The sequence below is a fragment of the Mytilus galloprovincialis genome, chromosome 10, assembly GCF_965363235.1.
Source record: "Mytilus galloprovincialis chromosome 10, xbMytGall1.hap1.1, whole genome shotgun sequence".
In the NCBI taxonomy this organism is placed as follows: domain Eukaryota; kingdom Metazoa; phylum Mollusca; class Bivalvia; order Mytilida; family Mytilidae; genus Mytilus; species Mytilus galloprovincialis.
The window spans coordinates 68,319,526-68,343,918 of record NC_134847.1 but is presented as its reverse complement, the minus strand read 5'-3'; the positions used below and the strand labels follow the sequence as shown (position 1 = coordinate 68,343,918).

The window sequence follows — 24,393 nt, the reverse complement described above, 5'->3', positions numbered from 1 at the left end:
GTCTGATTATTGAAAACGTGTAGATTCATTGCAAACATTGATTATTCTTCAGCAATACTGATATTGAGAATATGCTTAGTTCCAACACCTTGAAATATACCCAATTCACCAAGAAATGTCTATAAAATGAGGTTCACATCTGTTAAAAATGCATAAATTACAACCCCGCCGAAAACTCCTTCTGACTATTTTGAACTCTTTGACACTGGTTCTGCTTGCTATAACTGTGGGTTTAATCCACCACATAAGGAAAGCGTGTACCAAGTCATGAAATTTTAATCCTTGTATCTATGATGAGTTTATTTCCATACTTTTGATAGGTTTGAGCTCTTGATATTGTTTGAAGTTTAATTGTTTTTATTATACTTTTTAATACCCTTTATTTATAAATTTCTTTTCCCCGCCTTGTCAACTACCACTTCAGAACATAATTGAAAGATAATATGTGAATGGCACTTACGAATACATATTTATCAGTTAATATTCAGAGAGGATTCAGAATATAAAATTTCATTTAAAAGGCAACATTAGAGCACATGTAAATGCATTATATGATTACTTGAAGTATACTGTATAGAGCACACATATTCATTTATATGTAGTAAGTAATTTATAAAAATGAAAAAAAATATATATATATATACTATTCTTTTTCAGATATATCATTTCTACTTGCCCTTTAATGAGTGCATAATCATCTATATAAATCTGATATGTTGTATTAGTGAGTGCTAAAAGCCATTTCACGTATTGAGCAGATCGTTTAAGTTTTGCAAATAACGAAAACGTATGCCTGTGTTTAGTCTACATGTATGTTGATTAACATTTCATCTACGTTTACTAGGTCCTTTCTTTACTATTAAAACCCGGGAATAGGACCGTTGTTTGTCATTCTTTTTAGTGTGTGTAGAGCTATTGGTTCTGCCATTTCATTAAGAGACTTTTAATTTTGAATTTTCCATTGACTTCAGTATTTTTATGATTTCACTTTAAACAGTATGTAAAGGAAAATGGGAACTTCAAATCGTTGTTTTGTTTGTTTGTTCGGTATTGTTATAAAGTAAGGGGGACTTTGAATAATTCATTTGCTATATTTTAGTTTTGCATAACAATTCTTTAGTAAGTTAATAAAAGTAAAATAACAAAAACACCAAGAAAAATTCAAAACAAAATTCCCTTACCAAATGGCATGCTCAAACACATCAAATAAATGAAAAACAACTGTCATTGAATACTGTTAAGTGTGATAATGGTAAATACTAGACACTAGGTATATTTGACCCCTTGAAATGATCCGACAAAGACGCATTTAATATGCAGATTTTTTCTGTTTTTAGAAATGATAGAAAACGATTGAGGGAGAAATCACGTTCGCAGTGTTCACACATAATATTCTATAAAGTATTAAATTTATTATCAATATATTCATAAATTAACATACAAAAAGATGTAGGTGTAAAATATGCACACACAGACAATGATTTAAACTATTTTCATAAGTTAAATTATGCAATCAAATAAAAAACAGTATGAAAATGATGTATGATTTGATCATGTACTAGGTACAAGTTAATTGATTATATAGACATCAATCTACACATTCATTATCTCAATTAAGTACGCACTTTAATTTATGACTAACAAATCAGTCAATTGGCATTAACATGACCATAAATAGAAACACTTTTGCCAGAACGTGGTCAATGTAATGTGCTAAAAATATTATTTATCGCTTTTTAATGAAGCCCAAACAATATAATATAAGGCTCATTACAATATATTGTCTCGTTTTAATTTCGATCATTATCACTTAAATCTTTTTCAATAAGCCGTTCTTGATACCTTCGTTGTGTATAAGTAAGGAGATTGCAAAGGTCCTTAAACGCGGGACTATTAGGTCAAAAGATACTGACTGTCGTCAAAGGGATGATTGAAAAGCAAAAGCGAAAAATTCAAGTGGTCAGTTTTGATATAGAGCTCTTGTGAAATAGAAAAATCCAAATCAATGCAGAAAAGGGGTACTTTCGGTCTTTGACGTAGATTAACTAGCGATAGGTGTTATTTTACTTGATGAATTAATTATATTTTGAAGTCCAGAGTGTTTTCATCCTCATTCATTTAAACAATACGAGATCAAACCTATATAATTCTAAATCATTTTTTCAAGAAAATTAATTGCATTATACCGATAATTTATAATGTATGTATTATACAAACCTCATTGTCAAATATTTTCAATCATGTATAGACAAAATACTTGACAGTCGTCTAGCAATTTGAAGAATAATATAAAATTAGCTGCTACATAGACAATTGTATTTTTAATAATCTAATTTTCCGTATCTATTACTTAAAATATATCTCTATGTACTCAAATGTTTATTTGTGTGAATGTGTGTAATGTGAAGCTTTATAAAAAAGTGAAAAGAATAGAAAGTCATGGATATCAAACGAGCGTATCAACCCTGGTTACAAACTAATTCCCAGAAGTCAATAATTTTAGTTTTTAATTAATAAATCGGAGTTATCTCCCATTGGTTCTGTTTACGTTAATTGAACTTCCTCAGAATAGGAACATTCCTTAATACTAAAACATTGTAAAGACATAAGACTCGGATTAATCTAATATGTCCTTTAGAATTGCATTTTCAAAATAGAAAAAAATGGTTGTTCAGTCACTTTAAACAATCTTAGAATATTGTTCATTTCTAAGGCGTATTCCTTTGTAACATTTATAATTAATGTGTATCTAGTCACTTTTACTATTCTAAAATGACCACATAAACCTTTTTTTAAACATTATTATTTATATAAATATTATATTACAATATTATTAATTCTTTTATACCTTGGTATGTGCAACGGTTTTCCTTGATTTTTTTAGGCCGTATGGGGATCTGTAGATGATTATTTTGACTCCAATGGAGAATTTTCTCATTAGATATCAAACCACATATTTTTATTTTGAAATTGAGTTCATCAAAAGCTAACATAACCAAATGAATGTATTTAGCTGTAAGTATATTTTGTACCCTGTAACTATCTTTTGGTTCTTGCGCCTATCTTTAAATCAATTTATATCCACAAAACCCCCCTGTATGTACATTTAATATAGATATTCAATTAACTGCAATTCATTAAATTGATAAGAGCTATATCAATATATTTTAAATTGGAGATAGTATTCACAACAACTTAAAGTAATATTGTTCTTTAAAAATATGATACTTGAAGAGAGATACATATCAGGTCAATACAAACATCTGTCATATCAAGAAACCTACTTGTAATGGAAATCTATAAGAGAACAGCAATATGTAATACATGTCATTAATTACAAATGGACGGAAATTGTTATCAAAACATAAAAGGAAGTGTTTGAAAATTGCATTTACTGTTATAAAAATGACGTAATAAGACACGTAAGGTGCACAAATCGCTGCCTTGTGTCTCACTGAAAAAAGAGGTGGACTTTAAAATCGTCCACCAATAGAAAACATTATAATGAATTATGTATACATATTAAAACAGTAAAACATAAATAAATCAAAATGTTTTAATATGAATGTCCAATTAAAGGAAGTAATAAGCTTGAGACAATGGTAGAAACCCTGTTCTTTGGTGCAGAAAACGTGACCTTACACTATGAAATTTGTAAAATCTAATGGCATGTTTATAAATTCATTCATAAATGCGTGAACGCTACTTTATGATATGAGCGTCACTGGTGAGTCTTATGTAGATGAAACGCGCGTCTGGCGTACTAAATTACAATCCTGGTACCTTTGATAACTATTATAACCAAACATAAACTACCACTTTTAAAGCAAGAAGTGCGTTCTAATTTATTATATTTGTTCATGATTTAAAATTAATTTTACTTAAAGTATATGTAAATTAAATAAGTTTCATCCATAGTTAACCGATGTTCATACATTGACTGCAAAATATTATTGTACGAAAAAGTAAAATCACAAAAATACTAACCTTTTAACTAAATTTTAAAACGGAAAGTCCCTTATGGAATGGCAAACTCAAAAGTTCAAACATCAACCAAATGGATAAGAACTGTCATCATTCTGACTTTGTACAGGCAGTCTTGAAATGTAGCAAATTATGTGAATTTTCATTAATGAAATCTAAAAACACTACAAATAATGAATGTGTTTGGATGTTTTTAGTTTGTCGAACATTGATATTTGTTATCGAACGTTGTACTTTCTGCTGTATAGAAGCAATTGAGGAATATAAGTTTTTAGAATTTTGAAGTCTTAAATGTAAAAAATCATTAAATTCGGGACATCAGTCCCCCCATAAACAATGTCCGATACAAAAAAAAAAATAATGGACATATTTATCATATGGTACTCATCTTATATTTATAGATTCTGTGAAGAAGCTGCAAAATGTAATACGTGTAACACGATTATGACACGATGAAAAAATCAATACTTTTGGTCATTTATAAAAACGTCAAAGATATCTATGACATGTTTACCAAAACAAATATATCAAATTAAAGGTTAATAATGCATCGGGGGACTTTGATATATAAAACTGTTCAATAATAGAATGTATGAAACCTTATACATTTGCCATGTCAAAACAACATTGTTATGAAGTATATACATATCTATGAATAGTATTGCACTACAGCCAGGTCGAATATTACATTGTCTTGTTTTCGTGTCATAAACGGAATACTAGAGTTTGAAAGGACAATATTGTAAGGCTAACTTTGGCACTTTAAATTTATAAATAACAAAATATAATCAATCTAAAAGAAACAAGATATTCCGAAATAATATAGATTCACATTTATTCTAAAACCAATTGTTGTCATGATTACGGGTTATGTTCTTCTCAGATATTTTATGATGGTTTGATACTAAACCCCTAATTGGAGGGATTATATATGACTTTAATATGATGAAGACATAAACTTTCACTCAATTTAATTCAGGGATGGAGCTTGCTTGTCAGTAATTGCTATAAGTCCTTTGTTAATTTGTATATCATTGTCATTTTGCTTAGGCTTAGTTTCTTTTGTAACTATTCTGGTATCAGACTTCTTTTAAATTGAGTTTTACTGTGCCTATTGCTGTGTTTTTCCTTATTCTACTTGGCTGGAGGTATAGGAGTAGGGTTGAGATCTTCCAACACTTGTTAAACCCGACCGGATGTTTGCGTCTGTCCCGAGTCAGGTGCCTCTGGCCTTTGTTAGTCTTGTATTTTGATTTTAATTTTTATTTCATTATATGTTTCGGATTTTAGTGTGACGACTGAACTAGTACACCATTAACTCTTATTTTATCTAGGGGCCAGCTGATGACCACCCCCTGGTGCTGGATTTTCTCACTGCGTTGAAGACCCATTTTGTGACTTTCGGCTGTTGTCTGCTCTTTGGTTTTTCTCAAATTTACATTAGTTTGTCAGATATTAGTCATACACATTAGACTTCTTGAAAGAATACATATTTTTTCATATGAAGTTATGATGTAAGAGAACAACTTTTGTTGTTACCTCTGTTACTCATATTTATAAATAAGTTCACGTGACAGTAGTTTACAGATGCTCAAATCTCGTAATGCGACATGACAAATCAATGTAACACACACAAACACTGAGAGAATCGCATCGAACTCCGACTCAAGCATCCCTCACTATGCCAACTATCATAAGTCAAACTTGTCTTAAAAAGATATATTGTTGGATGTCATTTTCTTGCTGGGACATATGACATTATTGATTCAACTGAGCCTACTTCATTAACAAATTATAATTCATTTCTAACATTTACCCTTTTTTAAAGACAAAAACAATCTTCCGTTTTGCGACTTCAGAGGTCAAAACGTTTATCTTGTCGTGCTTACTCCTTTGAAACGATAACAACTATATAATGTATTGTATAGCTACAAAAAATTCCGTTTTGCGACTTCAGAGGTCAAAACGTTTATCTTGTCGTGCTTACTCCTTTGAAACGATAAAAACTATATAATGTATTGTATAGCTACAAAAAAATCGTAGCACACAAAACTATATTGACTATTATGTGTGTTTTGATAATTCTGTCTTAAATATTAGACTATTTCAAAATTTTAATTTTTCAAATTTGTTTTACTTTTGAAAAAAATGATTGCTGTTATCTTAAATGAAAGACGGTTGAATTAGCTTACAAGCAAACTCGAATGATTACCTATGCAAAGTATATGTTGAACATGATCAATTTTGATAATCCTTCTGGCTTTAGTTGGGTTCATATAGCTAAGTCTCTTTTTTATATTTGTTTGTAGACTAGTGTTTTTCTCTTCGTAGTTTTTATTCTTATTATTTTTTCAGTCTCCCTTGTACTTATTAGTTTTTAAAAATTGTTGTTTCTTTTCGATCCTTGTCAACATAACAATGTTAATGATCATCGCAATAATTTCATTAAGAACAATTCAAACTTCAGAACTGTCCTGGAAAAACAAAGACTGTACAAAAATATATTATTAATGTAGACTCAAAGAGAACAATACCCTTTAATATTTTATGTATTAGATCTATCATCAACATATACCCTCATCTCCTTTTGTTTGACCTAATTGCCAAAATAAGTCGATTGGATTGCAGAGATGTATTTTCTTACTAAAAACACGAAAGAGAGATTTGTGCTAACCATCTCTACTTTCAAGATACTAATATTTATTTTTAGCAATTGGAATTTCTATTTTAAAGCATTGTGGCAGTGTACTTCTGTGACTTTTGTATAAAATCTCACACTGAGAATCTCATGCCGAGCAATAGACAACGGTCTACAACAAAAACAATACATGTGAAACTTGATACTCCGAAGGGAAAGCATTTTATTGTTCGTGCTCACAACAAACTAATAATCAAGTAAAAGATATGTCATTACCCCATGCTGACTTTGTTTACATTCCTAAATAGTATAAATAAGGACTGAAACATAACGTATCTTCATAAGTATTTTTACATTGACAACACACGCATCAAAACAAAGAAGTCTTTTAAAAAAAGTCTGTGAAAATGGAATACCAATACGAAGCAGCAACAGAAAGAGTTAGCGAGGCACTGGAAACCGTTAAATATGATCTGGTAAGATTTTCATTTAAATGTTCTTCTAATCCATTTGCTGGGATAACGCTATACCTTACTGTTAGTTTTCAGTTATATTTTTTTTAAAGAGGTAAAATCAAAGGATCAAAGTAACAAATTTAAAAAACCGTCTTAATATTTATGTATTTATGCAGTATTTCTATGATGCACTAAAAAGCTTATTTACGGTAAATGTTTATTTTTCAGATGAAAGTCAGAAATCAGGATGATCAACTAATGAGGCAACTCTTAAATATCAACGCAACTATAAAGAAGTTGACAACTAACCCATCTAAAAGATGCAGTCAGCTGTTCTGTTCATGTGGAAGTACAAACTGCAGAGGAAAGAGAATCATTTCTGCATCAGACATGCGTAAAATTGATACACCGATGCCACTTAAAGGAACACTTGCAGCATTCAGAGCTCTGTCTATAAATAGCACTGGCTCAGGTTCAGACTATGAATCTTCAGATGACGAGATCAACGATTTTTCTGACAGCGATTGCGACGTGTTTAAAGACAAAACATCAGACGATGAAAATGTATTTGACCACATTTGAACATTATTACATTTGATTAACACGGATCAAATATTAATACTCCATATAAGTATTAATCAACTGTTATGAAAGTATGCAGACTGCGGTGGGAATGAAATACTTAAGTTCGCAGGAGAATGGTTTACGATTATAAACCTAAAATCCAGGAATATAGAAGAGAAACAGGGCTTAGACATTATGAATATACTCTTAGTGTAAATGAAGACATAAGAGGATACGACAATGAATGACGGAACTACAACAAAAACAATGACAAAGTGCAACCGGAAGCACAGTTTAAACATATGACATATTTACTGTAAATTTATATTCTAAAATAAAAAAATCTATAAACGTACTTTATAGTTTGTACTTCTATATACACAAATTGAATTTCCTTTTGATATAGTGTATATAGTGTCTTTAAGGGAATTATAAAACACGAAAAAGGGTTTGATACAAAGTAAGCGATTGATATCTACACATATTTCTGTCTTTAAATATGCTAACATCAAGATAACTGAAATGTTACGTAGAATAAAACCTTCAGATGGTTTTTTTTTCTCATTTTAACAAATGGTTAAAATACCCTTGAAAATAGAGAATATGCAGTTGGTGTTCACGACTTAAAAAATTGCGGTCTACTAAGAAATAATTTTCACTTAAAAAGAGACTGTTCTAGATCGCTGGTTCATCTAAAATATATGACATGCATAATTCTGAATCCTTCAACAAATCTTCATCTCTAGGATTCGATTTGGGCTGTTAAGTACATTTCATTTTATGAAATTATACGAGTTTAATTCAGAGTTTCAAAAGTATCAGTTGTCGTGTGAGCTGTTCTGGTAGTCCTTGTAATCGACATGATCGAGGTTTGTTTTCAGTTTCATTACATTTACTGAATTTCCGGGCAGCACTGTTTCGCTTCTTATAAAATAAGGAATTGTAGTATGATTGTCGTTTACACTATCAATGAAAGCTCAAATAACGTGAATAAAAGCAATTGAAGGTTAATTTGGTTAATATATGCTTGATTGTCCTTTTCTGATTAGCATATTTCATGTAAATTTAATAACTGTGTGTTTTGTTATTGGGTTGTTTTCGCAATTATCCAGCATCATCGAAAAGGTGTATGTTTTGAAATTAACAGAATGTTCATGAAAATGCACTAAAATCGAACCTCTGCTTAAATAGATAGAATTGTCTGTAAAAAAAAAAATGTATATTTCATATATCCAGAAAATCAATATCTTGCTAGATATGTTTAGAGACAGATATATTTTTTGGAAGAAAGAAATTCTTTAGTTTAAACATATTTTATTGTTCAAATATGACATACGAATTAGAGAATTATACTTAAGTTTTTCAACTTTGTAAAGTCTTCTCCGAAAAAAAGAATATTGGAAACATCAACCAATTCCTTATGATGAAGGTCAGAAAATGGAAAATGATAAAAGACAGCATTCTACAAATGTACAAGCTACAAAGAACACCAATAAATATATTAGAAATAATATTTTAATTTCGAGCACACTAATAATACACTATTATTATATTTATTCCATGACCCTATAATGGTTAGTATTTACGTAACGTACATTTCGACTTTAATTTTCGACCCCTTACTTTCAATGTCTCCCATGGTCGTATCAATTTCATCGTGGAATTTCTATGCAGGAGATATGTAAAGAAAAAGCATTTTATGGAAATCTGGCAACCTTTCATTTTACTACCAATTTGTTTTTTTAAGATCAATATGTATATAACTAGAATAAGAATTGCAAAACAAAAAACCATTTCTGTCAAGAAAATTACAACCAAATAAAAAAAAAATAAGTCTATGTTCTGGTCTTGTCTATGATTCAGATGTTCCTGACTTAATTGTGTTAAAATGGGTATCATAATTAAAGAATACCTTCTTTAGATCACATTATATAAGATGTATAAACAGAAGTTACAAAACTATTTCTTAAAAACTTTGATGCGTAGTGTTTGTCTTCTGTATTTATAACAAAAACAAAACAAATAAACAAGAACAAAATCAACAAAAATCAGTCATGTCCACCTATGAACAATCCAACATTGTTCAAATATTTAAATCACTTTTTTTAAATACAAATTCCATGTTTGATATTTCCAAAGATAGCAACTGTGTTGTCTTTTTTAAAACTAACTTATTCGTCGTGTCACTGTGACTTAATTTCCCAAAGCAAATATCTGTAAAAAAAATTGTAAGCAGGAGAGGTAATATTAGAAGCCCCGTTGTTTAAAGATTAAAAGTATTAAATGTTCGGCCTTTGTTTTCAGTTTGTCCACGTGACTGAAATCAATGTCATCGACATAATTGTACACTTTTTTGTAATACAGTGTTAGACGATGGAGCATAATGGTGCGGAAAGAGTAAATATGGCTATTGCTACCCTACGCAATGATTTGGTAGGTTATATGTTTGACGTTTGATATCTATGTGATTCGTGGTATGTTTTATTATTTTTTTGTTCATCTATTGTTGATACTGTATAAAATTGTGCAGAATTGGAGAAAAAAATTAACGTGATGCAACTTTACTTATTGTTACTGAATTGTATTAAACGCATATCCTCGCAAAACGTTACACAGTTAGTACAAAACGCATTTAACGTTTGACAAAATACATTAAAATAATATAAATGATTTTGATATATAAAAGAAAAAACACGATTTTGATGTTGTTTTAGCTTGAGATGAGAAATCAAGATGTACAACTAATGAAACAGCTATTACATATCAATGTAACGATACAGAAAATGACCAATAAAAGACGTTGTCAGGTGATAACACCATGTACCAATAATCATATACCAAAACGCCAACAAAGTGTGCCACCTTTTATGTGGCTTCACAAGGACAACATTGGATCTAGTTCAAGCTCTGAAGGTATGTTTTATGTATGTTTCCACACACGATACTTGTAACATTAATTAATACATGTAAATGTACCTAAAATTCCTAAATGAACAGTTTCATTTGTTCTAACCAATATTCGTTTAATTTTGCATACTCGTTATACCTAAATTTATTGTTACCAACAATTACCAATAACAAACCAACATTTGTTATTTTCTATTCTTTAAAAATTACTGCAATGGAATATATGTTCCTTTTTAATAAAAGTTCAAATTGAAATAACGTTTTTGGAATATATGTTTCCACTTGAGAAACAACACTGTATGTATTTGTACTTATGTAATAGAGAATTTGGAATATTGAATCCAAAAGGAACAGATAGTATATCATTTTTGGTTCACAATTTACAGAAGAGCTTAAACTATTATAATTAGGAATACATTATTTTATAACGACACAGTCATCCTTGTAATATGTACAGCAATACGTAATCGATATGTATCTTCAGCAGTCCAAATATAGTATTAAAATTTAAAAAAATCGTTAAATGATTTATTGATCGCTTTTTGTGAAAAGGTATGTTTGTGCATAAGCAGGGGGAAAATATTTTACCTCAAATACAGGTGTAGACTCTTAATTCAAATTGCGTCTACTAGGTTGTCTTTTAAAATAGTAAATACACAAAAGTTTTATAAGAATAAAAGACATTAATCGTTTGCAATTTAAACATAACCCTACAACAATTACACTATGTTTAGAGATGCAATATTGGAAAACAAAAACAATAATTTTCTTAAATCGAGTAAAATTATATTAGTTATATAAAAAAAAAACATTGTTACAATTCTCATTTAAGTAAGCTAGTATATTATGTGATTTTTTGTAATGTATTTGAGTTACTATTGCAGACATTTCAGAAGACATAAGTGATTATTCCGATACAGAAGATGAAACATTTTCCAAATCCAATGGTTTTCCGTTACGTAATAGCATAGTCTCTATTCTTCCTTTGAGTGACAATGAAGGCGATGAAAGTTCAGATGAAGAGATTCTTAAGACAAATATAAAATTATGGAAATTCTCCAGGTCTCACGATAATGATTGAACACGTACCGTTATTAGTTTACAAAATAATAGACAGACAACTGATCATAAACGTATCTGCCCAAGACAATTATGTACATCAAGGATATGTGTTTGAGAGATGCTACTCAAATGATATTTGTTACAAAGCGAAATAACAAATTCGACTGATACTAAAATGGTGTCCATGTACTTACTGAGATATATGACGGACTAAACGAAACGCTACCTCAATTGAACTTCCGATGAAAGCTCCAATAGCTGGATTTCTTGCAATAAAATCTAAAATAACTTAATAATGCTTTGGTTTTATTTAAGACTTCCTTTACGTCCAGGTTACTAAAACCTATATGATATCTACCTTATTGGTTCTAAACTTGTATCACTAGAAATAACGACCTTTACTAACGAATATTTGTATACATTTTGTGATGAATTCATTTCATTTGTTCCATGTAGTTTAATGTTTCTTTGTATATATTGTTTAGCATAGTTGGGGTATTTTTTTATAACATAATAGCACAGTATATTCATCTTTGTTTAGATCTTGTCACGTTTTAACCCTGAGTTTGTCTCGTCGACTGCAACAAAATACTGTTTTCTTCTTCAAGAACATGTATTCGACTTCTTGTTAGTGTACTCCGGTGTTGTTTTTGTTTTCTCTTTGCTGACAGTTGCTAAATTTTTTCGTACCATTATGGAATTTTTAAATTTTATAATAGTGAAAGAAAAATAAGGATATGTGAAATGATTGCAATTGAGAAAGGTGTTTACCACAATTTTAATGAAAAAAGTAAAATGACAAAAAGTACGTCCTCCACAAAAAGTTTAGAACGATCAGTCCTTTAACCAACGGCAAAATCAAAACCTCTAACACATTAAACGAATGGAAAAACTATTTTTATATTCCTGACATAGATCAGGCGTTTTCATATGTTAAATATGGTGGATGAAATCTGGTTTTATAGCTAACTAAACCATTATATTGAAAAAAATGTTTAAAAAGGATATAAGTAGTTGAAGGTTAATGTTTGGCCTCGATCAACGAGAAAATACAATCGGTTATAAAAGGCTCCGACATGAACAAATGTCGTGTAAATTTCATTAAATAAACTTGTTCTAATATGACGTTTTTATGAATGCAGTTTATAATATGCATGAAGGATGTGCCTTACATAATATAGTATAAAGAAATAGCAAGAAAAAACCGACTAACAAAACATGAATGTCAAAAAAGCATTAAAACATAGGGTCTTTCGCGACAAACAGCACAAGAAGTATATCATATAGTCAACTGTAAATGGTGCTGACAACAAGAAAAAAAAAAACACAAATTACAAAAATACAAAAACCAAACAAGTTTCAAACAATCGCGAGAAGCGTAGCTTATAAATGACTTTCTTAAATGGAAAAAAAATATTTATGAACTGGTATTTTTCCAGTAAGAATAAATGTTCCATTTCAAAGTATGGTCATGATATGGGTCAAGGTCAAATATTTGTATGCTACTAAACCAAAACCAGATTTATAATTAGAAATCATAAAACGAAAATAGCAAATAGACCACGTTTTTCAATATTACAAATAAAATATAACTTTAAAATGTTCTAATTAATTAAAGTATTGTGAAAGGGAAGTGTATGGATCATGAACACATTGAATAGCTGGTTGTTCTATATGATAGGAATGCACACTAGGAGAGAAAATGATATAGTATATCATACACATGAAGACATATGGCAAATATTAGGGCCAATGTGTTCTTTGTGTTGTGTACTAGATACAATAGTATTTAACATCCTAGACAAGTAAGTCAGTAAGATGTATGCAATGTATTCTTATTTACAAATAATAACTAGAGTCTCATAACATGAAATCTAAATCATGCTAAATCAACTTTATACAAGTTAGTTCGCAGAGTTTATTATGAATGTGATGATCATTTCTTTTAATAATGATGTACCAAGATTGGGTCCTGAAAGTTATCTCTCGGTCTGTGAACTTCCGAGTTGCCATGTAAAACTGCGACTGCCAAAATTGCATCCAATGACATGTTCCCCCTCAATATCATTCAAGGGCCTTATTTTACCTTCTATTTAAACAAAATGTAGAGATACACATCTTTTCGTGAAGTGGTTTTATTGAGTTATGATATCAGATCGGAATTAAACATTGCAAATTTTTGAAATGACAGTATACATATAAGATATGAATGATTTCCAATGACACAACTCTCCAACAGAGACAAAAACCATTTGATTTTCAACACAGCGAGAATATCGGACACCAGAGGCTTCTTTTGTTGATTTGTTTTCCATACGTTTGAAATGTTTCAGATTTTTATTTTTGTTGTTTTACATTGTTTTGTTTACTCTTGGTATCTTGTCTCCAGTCGTTAACTATTTCCTCTTGGTATATGTGTTCCCTTTGGTACACTACTTTTATCTTAATGTATCAGTGTATCAAATTGAAACTAACTTCATATGTAATTTTTTTTATAAATAATAGCATGTGTGCTTAAGGTAAAATACTTGCCTGTACACAGTGTATAAAAGTCAAAATATGATATAAATGCTTTTATTTAAAAGTTGTATAAGAGTTATACGGTCATATACATTTCAACTTGCTATTTAACTGCATATAATAAATAAAGACGCATTTGAAAAAATGAAGCAAGGAATAACTTCAGTTTGTAAAATTATAAAAAAAATCCGGATCATATTATTTTATACATACGGATATCATGAGCATTTATTATTATCAGGATGTAGAAAACTACATCGTAAACTATAATAATATACCTGCAACAAACGAAATATTAATGGGAATTTACATTGTTGTACGTGATGTCTCTATCCTTTCTACCTTCCCACAAATTAAATAAACAAATGTCATGTTACCCCTGCAGTATAAAAATATATCATAAAATCTGCATTTCGTGAGTATATATTTTATACAAATTATTATTAAGGCGCTGTAGGGTAAAATATAAAATAATCAAGTAAAACATCACATTAAAATAAGGTGTGAAGCGATTAATTACATATCCGTAAACAGATATGTAATTATTAAACAAAACATACTAAATGTATATGTTTACTTTCAGAATCACACACTTTAACCTCTCGCCGATGTAAGTGCTATTAGCCAAGGGGGTATAATGACAATCGGGTTCCTGTTGGCCTACGAAATCGATAGTCTCAGAGGTGGCGAGTGAAATTTAATCATCCAAAACAACTGAATATACCCCATAGTGGTCTATTGTTCCTGAAAGTATAAAAGGGGCAAATTTCTTCTAACTTGTTATTATTACATTTTACGTCTACATATACACGTCAAGAAAAACATTACAGAAGAACAATGGCAAACGCTACAGAGAGAGTAAATACAGCTCTTGCTGCCTTGAGAACTGAGTTGAGTGACATGCGAAACCAAGATGTACAATTGATGAAACAACTAATGAACATCAACAACAGCATTCAACAGCTGACAAAGAAACAAAAATCTACTAAAAGAAGTAAAGGATCAAAAAGTCAGAAAGCAAACTTCAGAGAAATGATCCGAACATCAACACTCAGCAAAATTGATGAAGGTAATTATCGTTCAATATCTATACTTCAATAAAATTATAAAAAATTAAAAATTAAAAAAATAAGAATTTAAAACATTTTATCAATCAACTTTTTAATTTACTAGTATATGATAATGTAAACATTCATTTTATACTTTTATATTGAAAAATAATTATGAAAAAAATATTAAAATTTATATTTAAAAGAACTGTGACTTAATAGTTGTCCCTATTTCTATTTTCAGATACTACAACAAGCTCATCGGAAAGTGACTATGAAAGCGATACAAGTTCAGATGAAGAAATCTTCAGAACAAACGTTAAATTGTGGAAATATTCACAGTCATCGGAAGACAGTGATTAGACATTTAACAAACATTATATACACTGCCAAACTAACAAGATACATAAATTAGTATCGCAAGAAGACGAGTTTTCTGATGATATTCAGATCTACTGCCTATCGCTCAAGACATTGTGCAATAAACATTAAATGGTGCTGTTACAAAAGAGAGAAATCGTATTTATAGGACATAGTGCGTATTTGAAATCAAAGAACTCAAATCAGACTACTGGATAATAACAAAAAAATGCTTGAAATAACATTCAATATCGAAATGATGAATTGACATTATTTTCTATTCGTTACGTTATCTCTAATTGTATTTATTTTACCGACACATAGTCAAATCGACTACTTGATTGTTAACTTTATACAATTGTTATCATGACTTTAATATATTAAATTTATTTGAAATTTACATGTATATCTATGTTTTCAATACTGTTCCTAAGTATAATTTCAATGTTTGATTTATCACCTCTTAGTGTCATTAACTCCTGTTGGTTTTTGTTTTTTATTTGTTTTCTATTTCAATATTTACTTACTGTCTCGTTGCCAAATGTTTCATTGAAGTATTCACGCCAGGAAGAAACAAAACAAATTGACAACGAACTTTCAGTGTTTTGGAGGTCTACTGTACAGTATATGTAGATCATCAAGAAGTAATATCATGTGTATACTAAAGGAGACCTGGGGCAACCCATCAAAACCAACTGAGATCGATGGTCTCAGCTTGAGTCCACAATGCTAAAAAAGTATTTTATAGTTTGCCAGTTCGTTCAAAATCGTTAATTTAATGTCCTGTCAGCTATCTTAAAATCTTATTTTATTTTCCATCTTTCATAAATGCAAATTTACATTTGTTCAACATGGTTTATGTACTCGTTTTAGGGATTACATTCATCAAATATTCTGGTCATGAGTTGGTTCTGTGAAATTGGTAATATTTCTAGAGTTGTGCATAAACATGCTCCCAAAAAACAATACGGAAGATACAAATTTGTGCAACTTCACAAAACTGAATAAATGTGCTAAAAAAATACATTATCAAATATTTCAAAATAAAATACAAACAGAAAAAATCAGTAAACAGAAATAAACAATGTAGATGAAACACTTTTAAATGATATCAATTTATCGTATTTACTTAAAACAAAGAAATATATCAAAACAAAGCAGATTGTAAACATTGAAACATAATACTCCACAAGAGACAAAATTAGAGTTCTGTCCTTAAAGACCTAATGGAACGGAACAATGGAGGACTGTTCGACACAAGTAAAGAATTCGTAGCAGGGGAGAAAGTGGTTATTCAATATTGAATAAACTCTGGCGTAATACTGAAATAGGAAAAAGAAACATTATATTGGTTTCACGTAAAACGCATGTTAATTATTATTGTATGTGTTGAAAAAAAAGAGATCAGACATACGTTTTTTTTTCTTCTCTAATTCATGAATTCTTCTTACATATAGAACACTACTATTGAAGACGGTCATACGTACAAATGTATATTATTTCCAAACGTTTTGTAGCTATAGTAAGTGGACGACCATTTGGTATATTTTGGGGAAGAGATGACCAGATGGAATTTTTTGCGGATTGACTATTCTATTTTACGTTTGTATTCAACTTATTCCTTCATTTTGTGTCGCATAATTTAAATTTTCAGTCTGTCTCGCGCAAGGTTATATATTTTCAGCTCTAGGCAGATCAGGAGTATCATTTACAAAATCATCATGCTGCAACAGCTTCCCTCTTGGAAATCAAATGATCGTCCACTAATATCTAAAACTTCGTGGATACATCTTCTGTAAATGCAATACATGTTTTGTTCAGTTAACCATTTGGTCATATAAAACGCAACGGCAGCGTCAATATAAAAAAACAAGATTTGGTATCATTTCAAATGAGACAACTCTCCACTAGAGACCAACATGACAAAAAAATAAAAACTATAGGTCACCGTACGGCCTTCATCAATGAGCAAAGTCCATACCGCATATAAAGCTAAAAGGCCCTGAAATGACAAATGTAAAAAAATTCAAACAAGAAAACTAACGGCCAAATTTTAGGTACAAAAAATGAACGAAAAACAAACATGTAACATATCAACAATCGACAACCGCTCAATGACAAGCCCTGATTTGGGAAAGGCATATACATACAGAATGTGGCTGGATTTAACATGTTAGCGGTCAGTTCGTCGAATACTAATTTTGTAGAGTATTCTGCTAAGGGAAATAACATGCTTTAAAAAAAGTAAGGCGATATAAAACGAGTAAACGACTAAAGTCATCGCCCTGAACATACATGAACTATTTGCCACTGGACGTTTATCAACCAACTATCAATCAATGTTGGCAATTAAAATTCCAATTATAGTCCTATAAATCAGAATCAGAATCGTGCTTGTTGATAGGATTCTAATAGTATGTTTACCTAGAACACATAACTCTCGTTCACTCTTTTAAAATATAAGTGTTATTATATCTACCATTATTGGTAAATTGGGTCTTATGATGTGTTCGTATATGGCAAATGTAACGTTTGTAAATTGCATGGTTTTGAAATGCACAGAACGAGTCATTTTGGTCAGATTTGAAATCATAAGGGGAGAAAGAATAAATGGAGGTGCCAACATAAGGCATACACATCCTATGGAGCTTTAATCCGCACGTTAGTAGATATAGGAAGAATGATTGTTGGATTGTAACTTGCTAACAATTAGTAACAAATGTGTCTTGAATAATAATGACGAACAATAAATAATTATAAATCTACGTGTGTTCTGTAAAGTTGGTATAACAGGACTCCAATTAAAAACATCCACAGTTGTCGAAATTGCGTTTTACTTTAATTTGCACTGTCTTCCTCTAAATATATTAAACGATGAAAATGAATAAGTATCTTTTGACATATGGAAGAGGTTTGATGTAATACACACAAGGCGTTTATATATGAAAAATATATAGTTTATCCTGATGTCGTTGTTAAAGGAATAAATACAGATACAGTATCCATATATACTTTCTGTCCTATCTATAAATGATATCATTAGACGTGTATATATGAAAAATAAATAGTTTATCCCAATGTCGTTTTTAATGAATAAATACACGTACAGTAATCATATATTTTCTGTTCTATCAATAAATGATATCATTGACCGGTCATACAGTGTACAGACCTCCTAATATCCTCACGGGTGTTACATTATTTCATCGATGTGGCATTTAAACAATAATCTCTCTATTGGCCTTAGAAATTAATAGTAACAGTGGTGGTCTGACAAATAGGTGAAATTCGATCAACCAGTGATATACCCCTAGCTGTAGTATTGTGTCTATGGGTATATAAGGCACAGGTGAATCGATCATTTAATCATATCTACATTTGAAAGCTAACTAATAACATTAAAAGGGAAAATATATATTAAGTAAAATGGCAACAGATAGAGTAAGCAGTGCATTGGCTGTCCTGAGAACAGAACTGAATGAGGTGAGAAGTCAGGATGTCCAGTTAATGAAACAGTTACTTTACCTCAACAGCAGTATTCAACAACTGACTAAGAAACAAAAAAAGAGCAAATCTTCAAGCAGAAATCGAAAGGCTACATTAAAGGAACTCATGAGATCATCAACGATGTCAAAAATAAATGAAGGTAATTAAAACTTTGATAATTTTTTCGTTTAACAATATTTTCTTTTTAACTTTTTTTTTAAGGTAAAGTGTTGTTGAACTTTTTGTAAAATAGAATCAAGTTATATTTTGTTTTATCGTTGTCTGTTGTCAATTTCCTACAGTAACATAAGCTTGGACAACAATTAGAAAAAAGTATACTGATCGTAGAATATAATTTTTAAAAGTAAAAGTACAAATTGTAAACATTATTTTGAAAAAAAAACATTCAATATGGTTGAACTGAATTTTAATTGTTTCATTCTTTTATCTTTCCAGATTCAGTAATGTCTGAGAGTGACGACGATAGCTGTTCAAGTTCAGATGAAGACGTGTTTAAAACAAACGTGAAATTATGGAAGTATGCCAAATCAGTGGACAGTAAATAGACACACTTATTTACAATTCAGAATCTGAAAATACAAAGAATACAGGATGTATGATACATCTGAGTTCCGGGTAAACTAAGCGGATTAGAAAACATTCCAAAGAGACTAGGACATTTGAGTTTAGAGTGACAATATGTTAAACCGTATGAGATCCGCGTTCACAGGAATCTAAGAGATTGGAGATATGTCAAGAACTATAAACGTGCAATATTATGACTATATATGGTGCTATTAAAAGACCTGAATCTTTTAACAGGAATTTATGAGACGGAGGTGCAGTCGTGGGCTTTCCTACCAAAGACAATTTATTATTTTACACTGCAGTCGTAGGCTTTCCTACCAAAAACATTTTTTTTTATTTTACAGTCAATTGCACTTGACTTACGTTATTGTTTTTACAATTGTTATAATCAATTAAAGATTAAATAATTATAAATTTACAAAGATGTACTTTATCATTTAGTGCCGTCTTCTTCGTAGTCCATAATATACATAATAAAGTGATAAACACTTTTAACAACAACAAAAAATCTATACGGGTATAATGCACCTTGAAATACAATCACTCGAAATTAGGGTATTTAATTATTTCAAATACATGTAAAAAAAAAATATTTCTTTCCAACTAATGTTATCATCTTGGAATACATTAATGTTTTAATCAACATACATGTTAATCAAAATCTATGGTGTTTTGTTAATGAGACACTCTTGCGGTGAAATGGTCCTCGTGAAAGTAAATTCAAAGTTGCGAATATAGCACCGAATATTTTACATTCATAAATATACAACAAAGAACCTTGGTAAACTTGTCGATCTTTTAAGGCTACTGTTGCAAAGAATAATGAGCTTCATTTTTTTACATAAATAAGGCCGTTAGTTTTCTCGTCTGAATTGTTTTACATTGTCTTATTGGGGCCTTTAATAGCTGACTATGCGGTATGGGCTTTGCTCATTGTTGAAGGCCGTACGGTGACCTATAGTTGTTAATGTCTGATTCATTTTGGGCTTTTGTGGATAGTTGTCTAATTGGCAATCATACCACATCTTCTTTTTTTATATAACAAAGCTACTGATATATATGTCTTTATCCTATAAAAAATCAAATACACTGCATATGATATCAACTAACAAGATTGGGAAAGAAAATTATTACTAAATTGACTTTCATATAGCGAGAATATTATTTATATAATCAATGAACCAACACAAGTCAAAAACTTACTACTTTCAAAGACTTTAACACAAAAAAAAAAAATAGAAGAAAAAAACAAGATACATATCGTTTCAATAATGAAGTGGTCTTTTGAAATATTTCCGATTTGGGAGTAAGCTTACGGTATTGAAAATGTTGTGTAAAATACCAAGAATATCGTCTACATGTGAAAAAATCTAATTTCAAATTGTGCAGATTTTTATTTAGTTATTTTCTGTATGGCAGATTAAATTCAATATAAAGTGTAAACACACAAAAACAGAATATGAAAAAGTCACGTATTGGATCGATTGCAAGTATTTTTTTGGGTAGCGTCTTGTGTAAAAAAAAATCTACCAACAATTAAAACTGATGATGATGGTTTAATTTATGGCCAAAATATTTTGATAAAGGGTATTTAGTTTGATAACAATGTATAATATTACACATCTTAGTCAAAAGAATAAAATTTAATATGTTCAGAAACATTATCTAATTGTGTTCATGACCTCTCTAAGGCGTAGAGCATAAAAAAGTTTTCCATAAAATTAGAAGGCCTTTATATTCAATGTAAATTTATTGTAAACCCGTTTTAAATTGACAATTAGTAAGTCACGTGGTAAGATAGAATAATCAGCTAATAGCTAACTATTGTTCTGCAAGTATATAAACGGGAATCCGCTTAGTTCAGTAGAAAATCCGCTACTGATCACGAAAGACTATTTAAACTAAGACAAAGTTAGTATACTAACGACTTAAAATGGCCAACGACAATGCTACAGAGAGAGTTACCAGTGCTCTGGCTGTGCTGAGAAACGAGCTGAGTGAAATGAGAAACCAGGACGTACAGCTGATGAAACAGCTGTTAAATATCAACAACAGTATACAGCAACTCAGCAAGAAAAATAAAAGTACTAAACGGGTACGAGTAAGCCACAGGGGGCGCCGTCCATTACTATCAGATGCTTTCAAGACGGCGGAGCTGACCAAAATTGACGAAGGTATCTACGCTTATATATACTCTTTTGTATATGTTGACTAATATAACAATTATTTGTGCATTCTGTTAAAATAAATATTCGTCTTTTCAAAAGCAGTTTGTATTTCAGTAAGAGGTGGAATTGATGTTTCGTTCAACTTCTTTCATCCGTGTTTAGTTGTTCATATTTTGTAAGTTATAAGATTAAAAAAGGGGGAAATTCTTATTTCAACATTAATTATGCTAAAACTGATAGTACCCATGTATTCCCTGTATCATAGCAACATGAAAATATATGGAAGAGATCAAATAAAAAATAGCCAAAACATTGTATCTTTAATTACACGAATTTATTGTAAAAATATTTATGTACTATTTCAGATGTATCTAGCAGTTCATCCGACAGCGAAGGCGATAATGATGAATGTGCAGACAAAGGACTCTTCCGGACAAATGTAAAATTGTGGAAATATTCCCAAAGTAGTGACAGCGATAGTGATTAAGTTTGACTTGGACGACAAAAAGCTTTATTGAAAGCTTAGTACACTTCGACAAAATACCATGTTGGTATCGCTCAGTAAATTACACTCAGGACGCCGTTACTACCGATATATATAAATGAATAGAAGACACAACATACTCAGTGTGTGCAATACATTCATCAGTGTCGCGACTTGTGGGAGAGGAACTGTTTTCAAGTGACATAGTGTTTGATATAAAATTAACAGAACTTGACACGTTTCCGTGTTGTAAGATGCTAACTTATTCTAACACAGAACTTGACACGTGTCCGTGTTGTAAAATGCTAATTTATTCTGATATACGACGCTGTCCACTGAAAAATGTGGAATGTTCAGTGTATGTGCGTTACAAGTATTTCTAATGAATTATTTATTGTTATTAATCTATAACATCGACGACGAAGAACGCTTTCTTCCTTGTATAACATTTCCTCTAGAGTCGTTTATTCTCAATTGTTGGTCAGCATTTTATTTTTACTTGTTATTTTACAATTGTTATAAAAAAATAAACCAAAAACTCCAACTACTGTTTTGTTCTATTACGTCTTGTGACTATGGTATTATAATTTGTTTTGCTTAAATGCAAATTTTCCAAATATTCTATTTGCACATTTGGTTGACCGTTATGGAATAACCGTTTCACAAATGATATCGGATATGTTCCTTACGTCGTAACTACAATCCCATCCCTTCCATGAATGTGACCTACCGAATTAGACTATTTACCGGATTTGTTATCACATAAGCAACACGACGGCTGCCGCATGTGGAGCAGGATCTGCTTACCCTTCCGGGGCACCTGAGATCACCCCTAGTTTTTTGGTGGGGTTCGTGTTGTTTATTCTTTAGTTTTCTATGTTGTGTCGTGTGTGCTGTTGTTTGTTTGTCTTTTTCATTTTTAGCCATGGCGTTGTCAGTTTGTTTTAGATTTATGAGTTTGACTGTCCCTTTGGTATCTTTCGTCTCTCTTTGATGAAAGAGTTTCTTATCCAAAAGTTAGTAGTTTTAAGTTACAGTCTTCGAGAAGCCAGATGAGACCATTAAACAGAATGGTCGTTTCATTTAATGTAATGATTACGGTTGGCTTTTCCGGTAGTCTTAACATTTCAGGTTGTTTAGATTAACAAATTACAGGACATTTTTTAACGAAAGACTTAAATCTGAACAAAACACAAAAGCACATACAAAATTATTTATATCGTTGCACGGAAAATAAATTGCATTGTGCTGTTGAGATTTTGTTTGCATTTTGTTGTCATCATTAAGTCTTGCATAAAAATCCAAAGAAAAACCAAATTACACGTGACACCATGTATAATTTCTTCTTCTCCATGAACGAACTTAATAAGTATGAGGAATTCCTGGTTCTGTTTGGGTTTTTTATACAGTAAATTCTTTGCATGTTTAAAGACATAATGTTTATCAGGTTTTACTATCTTCTACTGTTAAGTTTTACCGTCAAACACGCATTATTAAACTTTATTTCTTCTAAACCAAAATGCATACAATTGATGTATTTTCTTCTATTAAGATATTATTGTACCCTGACAAAAAAAAAATACAAAATAAACTTTTGTTCATTTAACATGTGCGTTAAGTTTTAAATTTATAAAAATCTTGTTTCCTGATCCACCATTTGCCTCTATTCAATTTCCGTATGTTGAAGTTACAATACATATGCAATGAAGCTAGGTAACAAACAAGTTTTTAATAACCAATACATGTGTCAACGAAATTTATCCTAATCCATGACTTTTAGTACTCAAACAGGTGTTTAATGAACAACTACATGTGAGGCATAAATTGTTAGGTAACCGTCAATATACAAGACAGCATTGACAATAACTTTTCTCGTAAGTTTAATAAAGTACTGATATCTGACAATAAGTCACTAGTAAAACGACCATTTCAACGTAGGAGAATGTTTAAAAACACTTACTGTTTGATCCCAAACACAGCGTGAGGATACTTCAATTAATGGTGTTAGAATGATAAAGTAACAAATAACGTTGTCTAAATTAATTTCTAAAATAATATTCTTTGCAGGAGAGGTGTAATACAGGACTAAGTTCTTTAATGTATTGTAATGATATTTTCTCATAAGACT

At 30.5% G+C, this 24,393-nt stretch overlaps 4 protein-coding genes and 1 long non-coding RNA gene across 5 annotated transcripts; all 5 read left to right on the top strand.

Annotated features, from left to right (window-relative positions):
- Positions 1 to 6,905: 6,905 nt before the first annotated feature.
- Positions 6,906 to 7,996, top strand: LOC143049305 (uncharacterized). Its single transcript, XR_012970171.1, has 2 exons — positions 6,906 to 7,098; positions 7,306 to 7,996. It is a non-coding gene; the product is annotated as an uncharacterized LOC143049305 (long non-coding RNA).
- A 1,943-nt stretch (positions 7,997 to 9,939) lies between these two features.
- Positions 9,940 to 11,900, top strand: LOC143049304 (uncharacterized). The gene is made up of 3 exons (XM_076222984.1): positions 9,940 to 10,074; positions 10,356 to 10,554; positions 11,433 to 11,900. Exons 1-3 carry the CDS (start codon positions 10,015 to 10,017, stop codon positions 11,627 to 11,629), a joined length of 456 nt encoding a protein of 151 aa, XP_076079099.1. The 5' UTR covers positions 9,940 to 10,014; the 3' UTR covers positions 11,630 to 11,900.
- A 3,008-nt stretch (positions 11,901 to 14,908) lies between these two features.
- Positions 14,909 to 15,939, top strand: LOC143048214 (uncharacterized). The gene is made up of 2 exons (XM_076221767.1): positions 14,909 to 15,199; positions 15,424 to 15,939. The coding sequence occupies exons 1-2, from the start codon at positions 14,968 to 14,970 to the stop codon at positions 15,540 to 15,542; spliced, it is 351 nt and encodes a 116-aa protein (XP_076077882.1). The 5' UTR covers positions 14,909 to 14,967; the 3' UTR covers positions 15,543 to 15,939.
- A 2,959-nt stretch (positions 15,940 to 18,898) lies between these two features.
- On the top strand, positions 18,899 to 19,831 carry LOC143048215 (uncharacterized). Its single transcript, XM_076221768.1, has 2 exons — positions 18,899 to 19,185; positions 19,482 to 19,831. The coding sequence occupies exons 1-2, from the start codon at positions 18,966 to 18,968 to the stop codon at positions 19,589 to 19,591; spliced, it is 330 nt and encodes a 109-aa protein (XP_076077883.1). The 5' UTR covers positions 18,899 to 18,965; the 3' UTR covers positions 19,592 to 19,831.
- Positions 19,832 to 21,474: 1,643 nt separating this feature from the next.
- LOC143048213 (uncharacterized) lies at positions 21,475 to 22,809 on the top strand. The gene is made up of 2 exons (XM_076221766.1): positions 21,475 to 21,787; positions 22,147 to 22,809. Exons 1-2 carry the CDS (start codon positions 21,547 to 21,549, stop codon positions 22,266 to 22,268), a joined length of 363 nt encoding a protein of 120 aa, XP_076077881.1. The 5' UTR covers positions 21,475 to 21,546; the 3' UTR covers positions 22,269 to 22,809.
- The last annotated feature ends 1,584 nt before the right edge of the window (positions 22,810 to 24,393 follow it).

Excerpts from the sequence above, each read along its gene's own strand:
- LOC143048213 (XM_076221766.1), top strand. The coding sequence starts at position 21,547 with ATGGCCAACGACAATGCTACAGAGAGAGTTACCAGTGCTCTGGCTGTG. Across the intron at positions 21,788-22,146 it reads GCTGACCAAAATTGACGAAG|ATGTATCTAGCAGTTCATCC; the intron begins GTATCTACGCTT and ends GTACTATTTCAG.
- LOC143048215 (XM_076221768.1), top strand. The coding sequence starts at position 18,966 with ATGGCAACAGATAGAGTAAGCAGTGCATTGGCTGTCCTGAGAACAGAA. Across the intron at positions 19,186-19,481 it reads GATGTCAAAAATAAATGAAG|ATTCAGTAATGTCTGAGAGT; the intron begins GTAATTAAAACT and ends TTATCTTTCCAG.
- LOC143048214 (XM_076221767.1), top strand. The coding sequence starts at position 14,968 with ATGGCAAACGCTACAGAGAGAGTAAATACAGCTCTTGCTGCCTTGAGA. Across the intron at positions 15,200-15,423 it reads ACTCAGCAAAATTGATGAAG|ATACTACAACAAGCTCATCG; the intron begins GTAATTATCGTT and ends TTCTATTTTCAG.
- LOC143049304 (XM_076222984.1), top strand. The coding sequence starts at position 10,015 with ATGGAGCATAATGGTGCGGAAAGAGTAAATATGGCTATTGCTACCCTA. Across the intron at positions 10,075-10,355 it reads CTACCCTACGCAATGATTTG|CTTGAGATGAGAAATCAAGA; the intron begins GTAGGTTATATG and ends ATGTTGTTTTAG. Across the intron at positions 10,555-11,432 it reads ATCTAGTTCAAGCTCTGAAG|ACATTTCAGAAGACATAAGT; the intron begins GTATGTTTTATG and ends TTACTATTGCAG.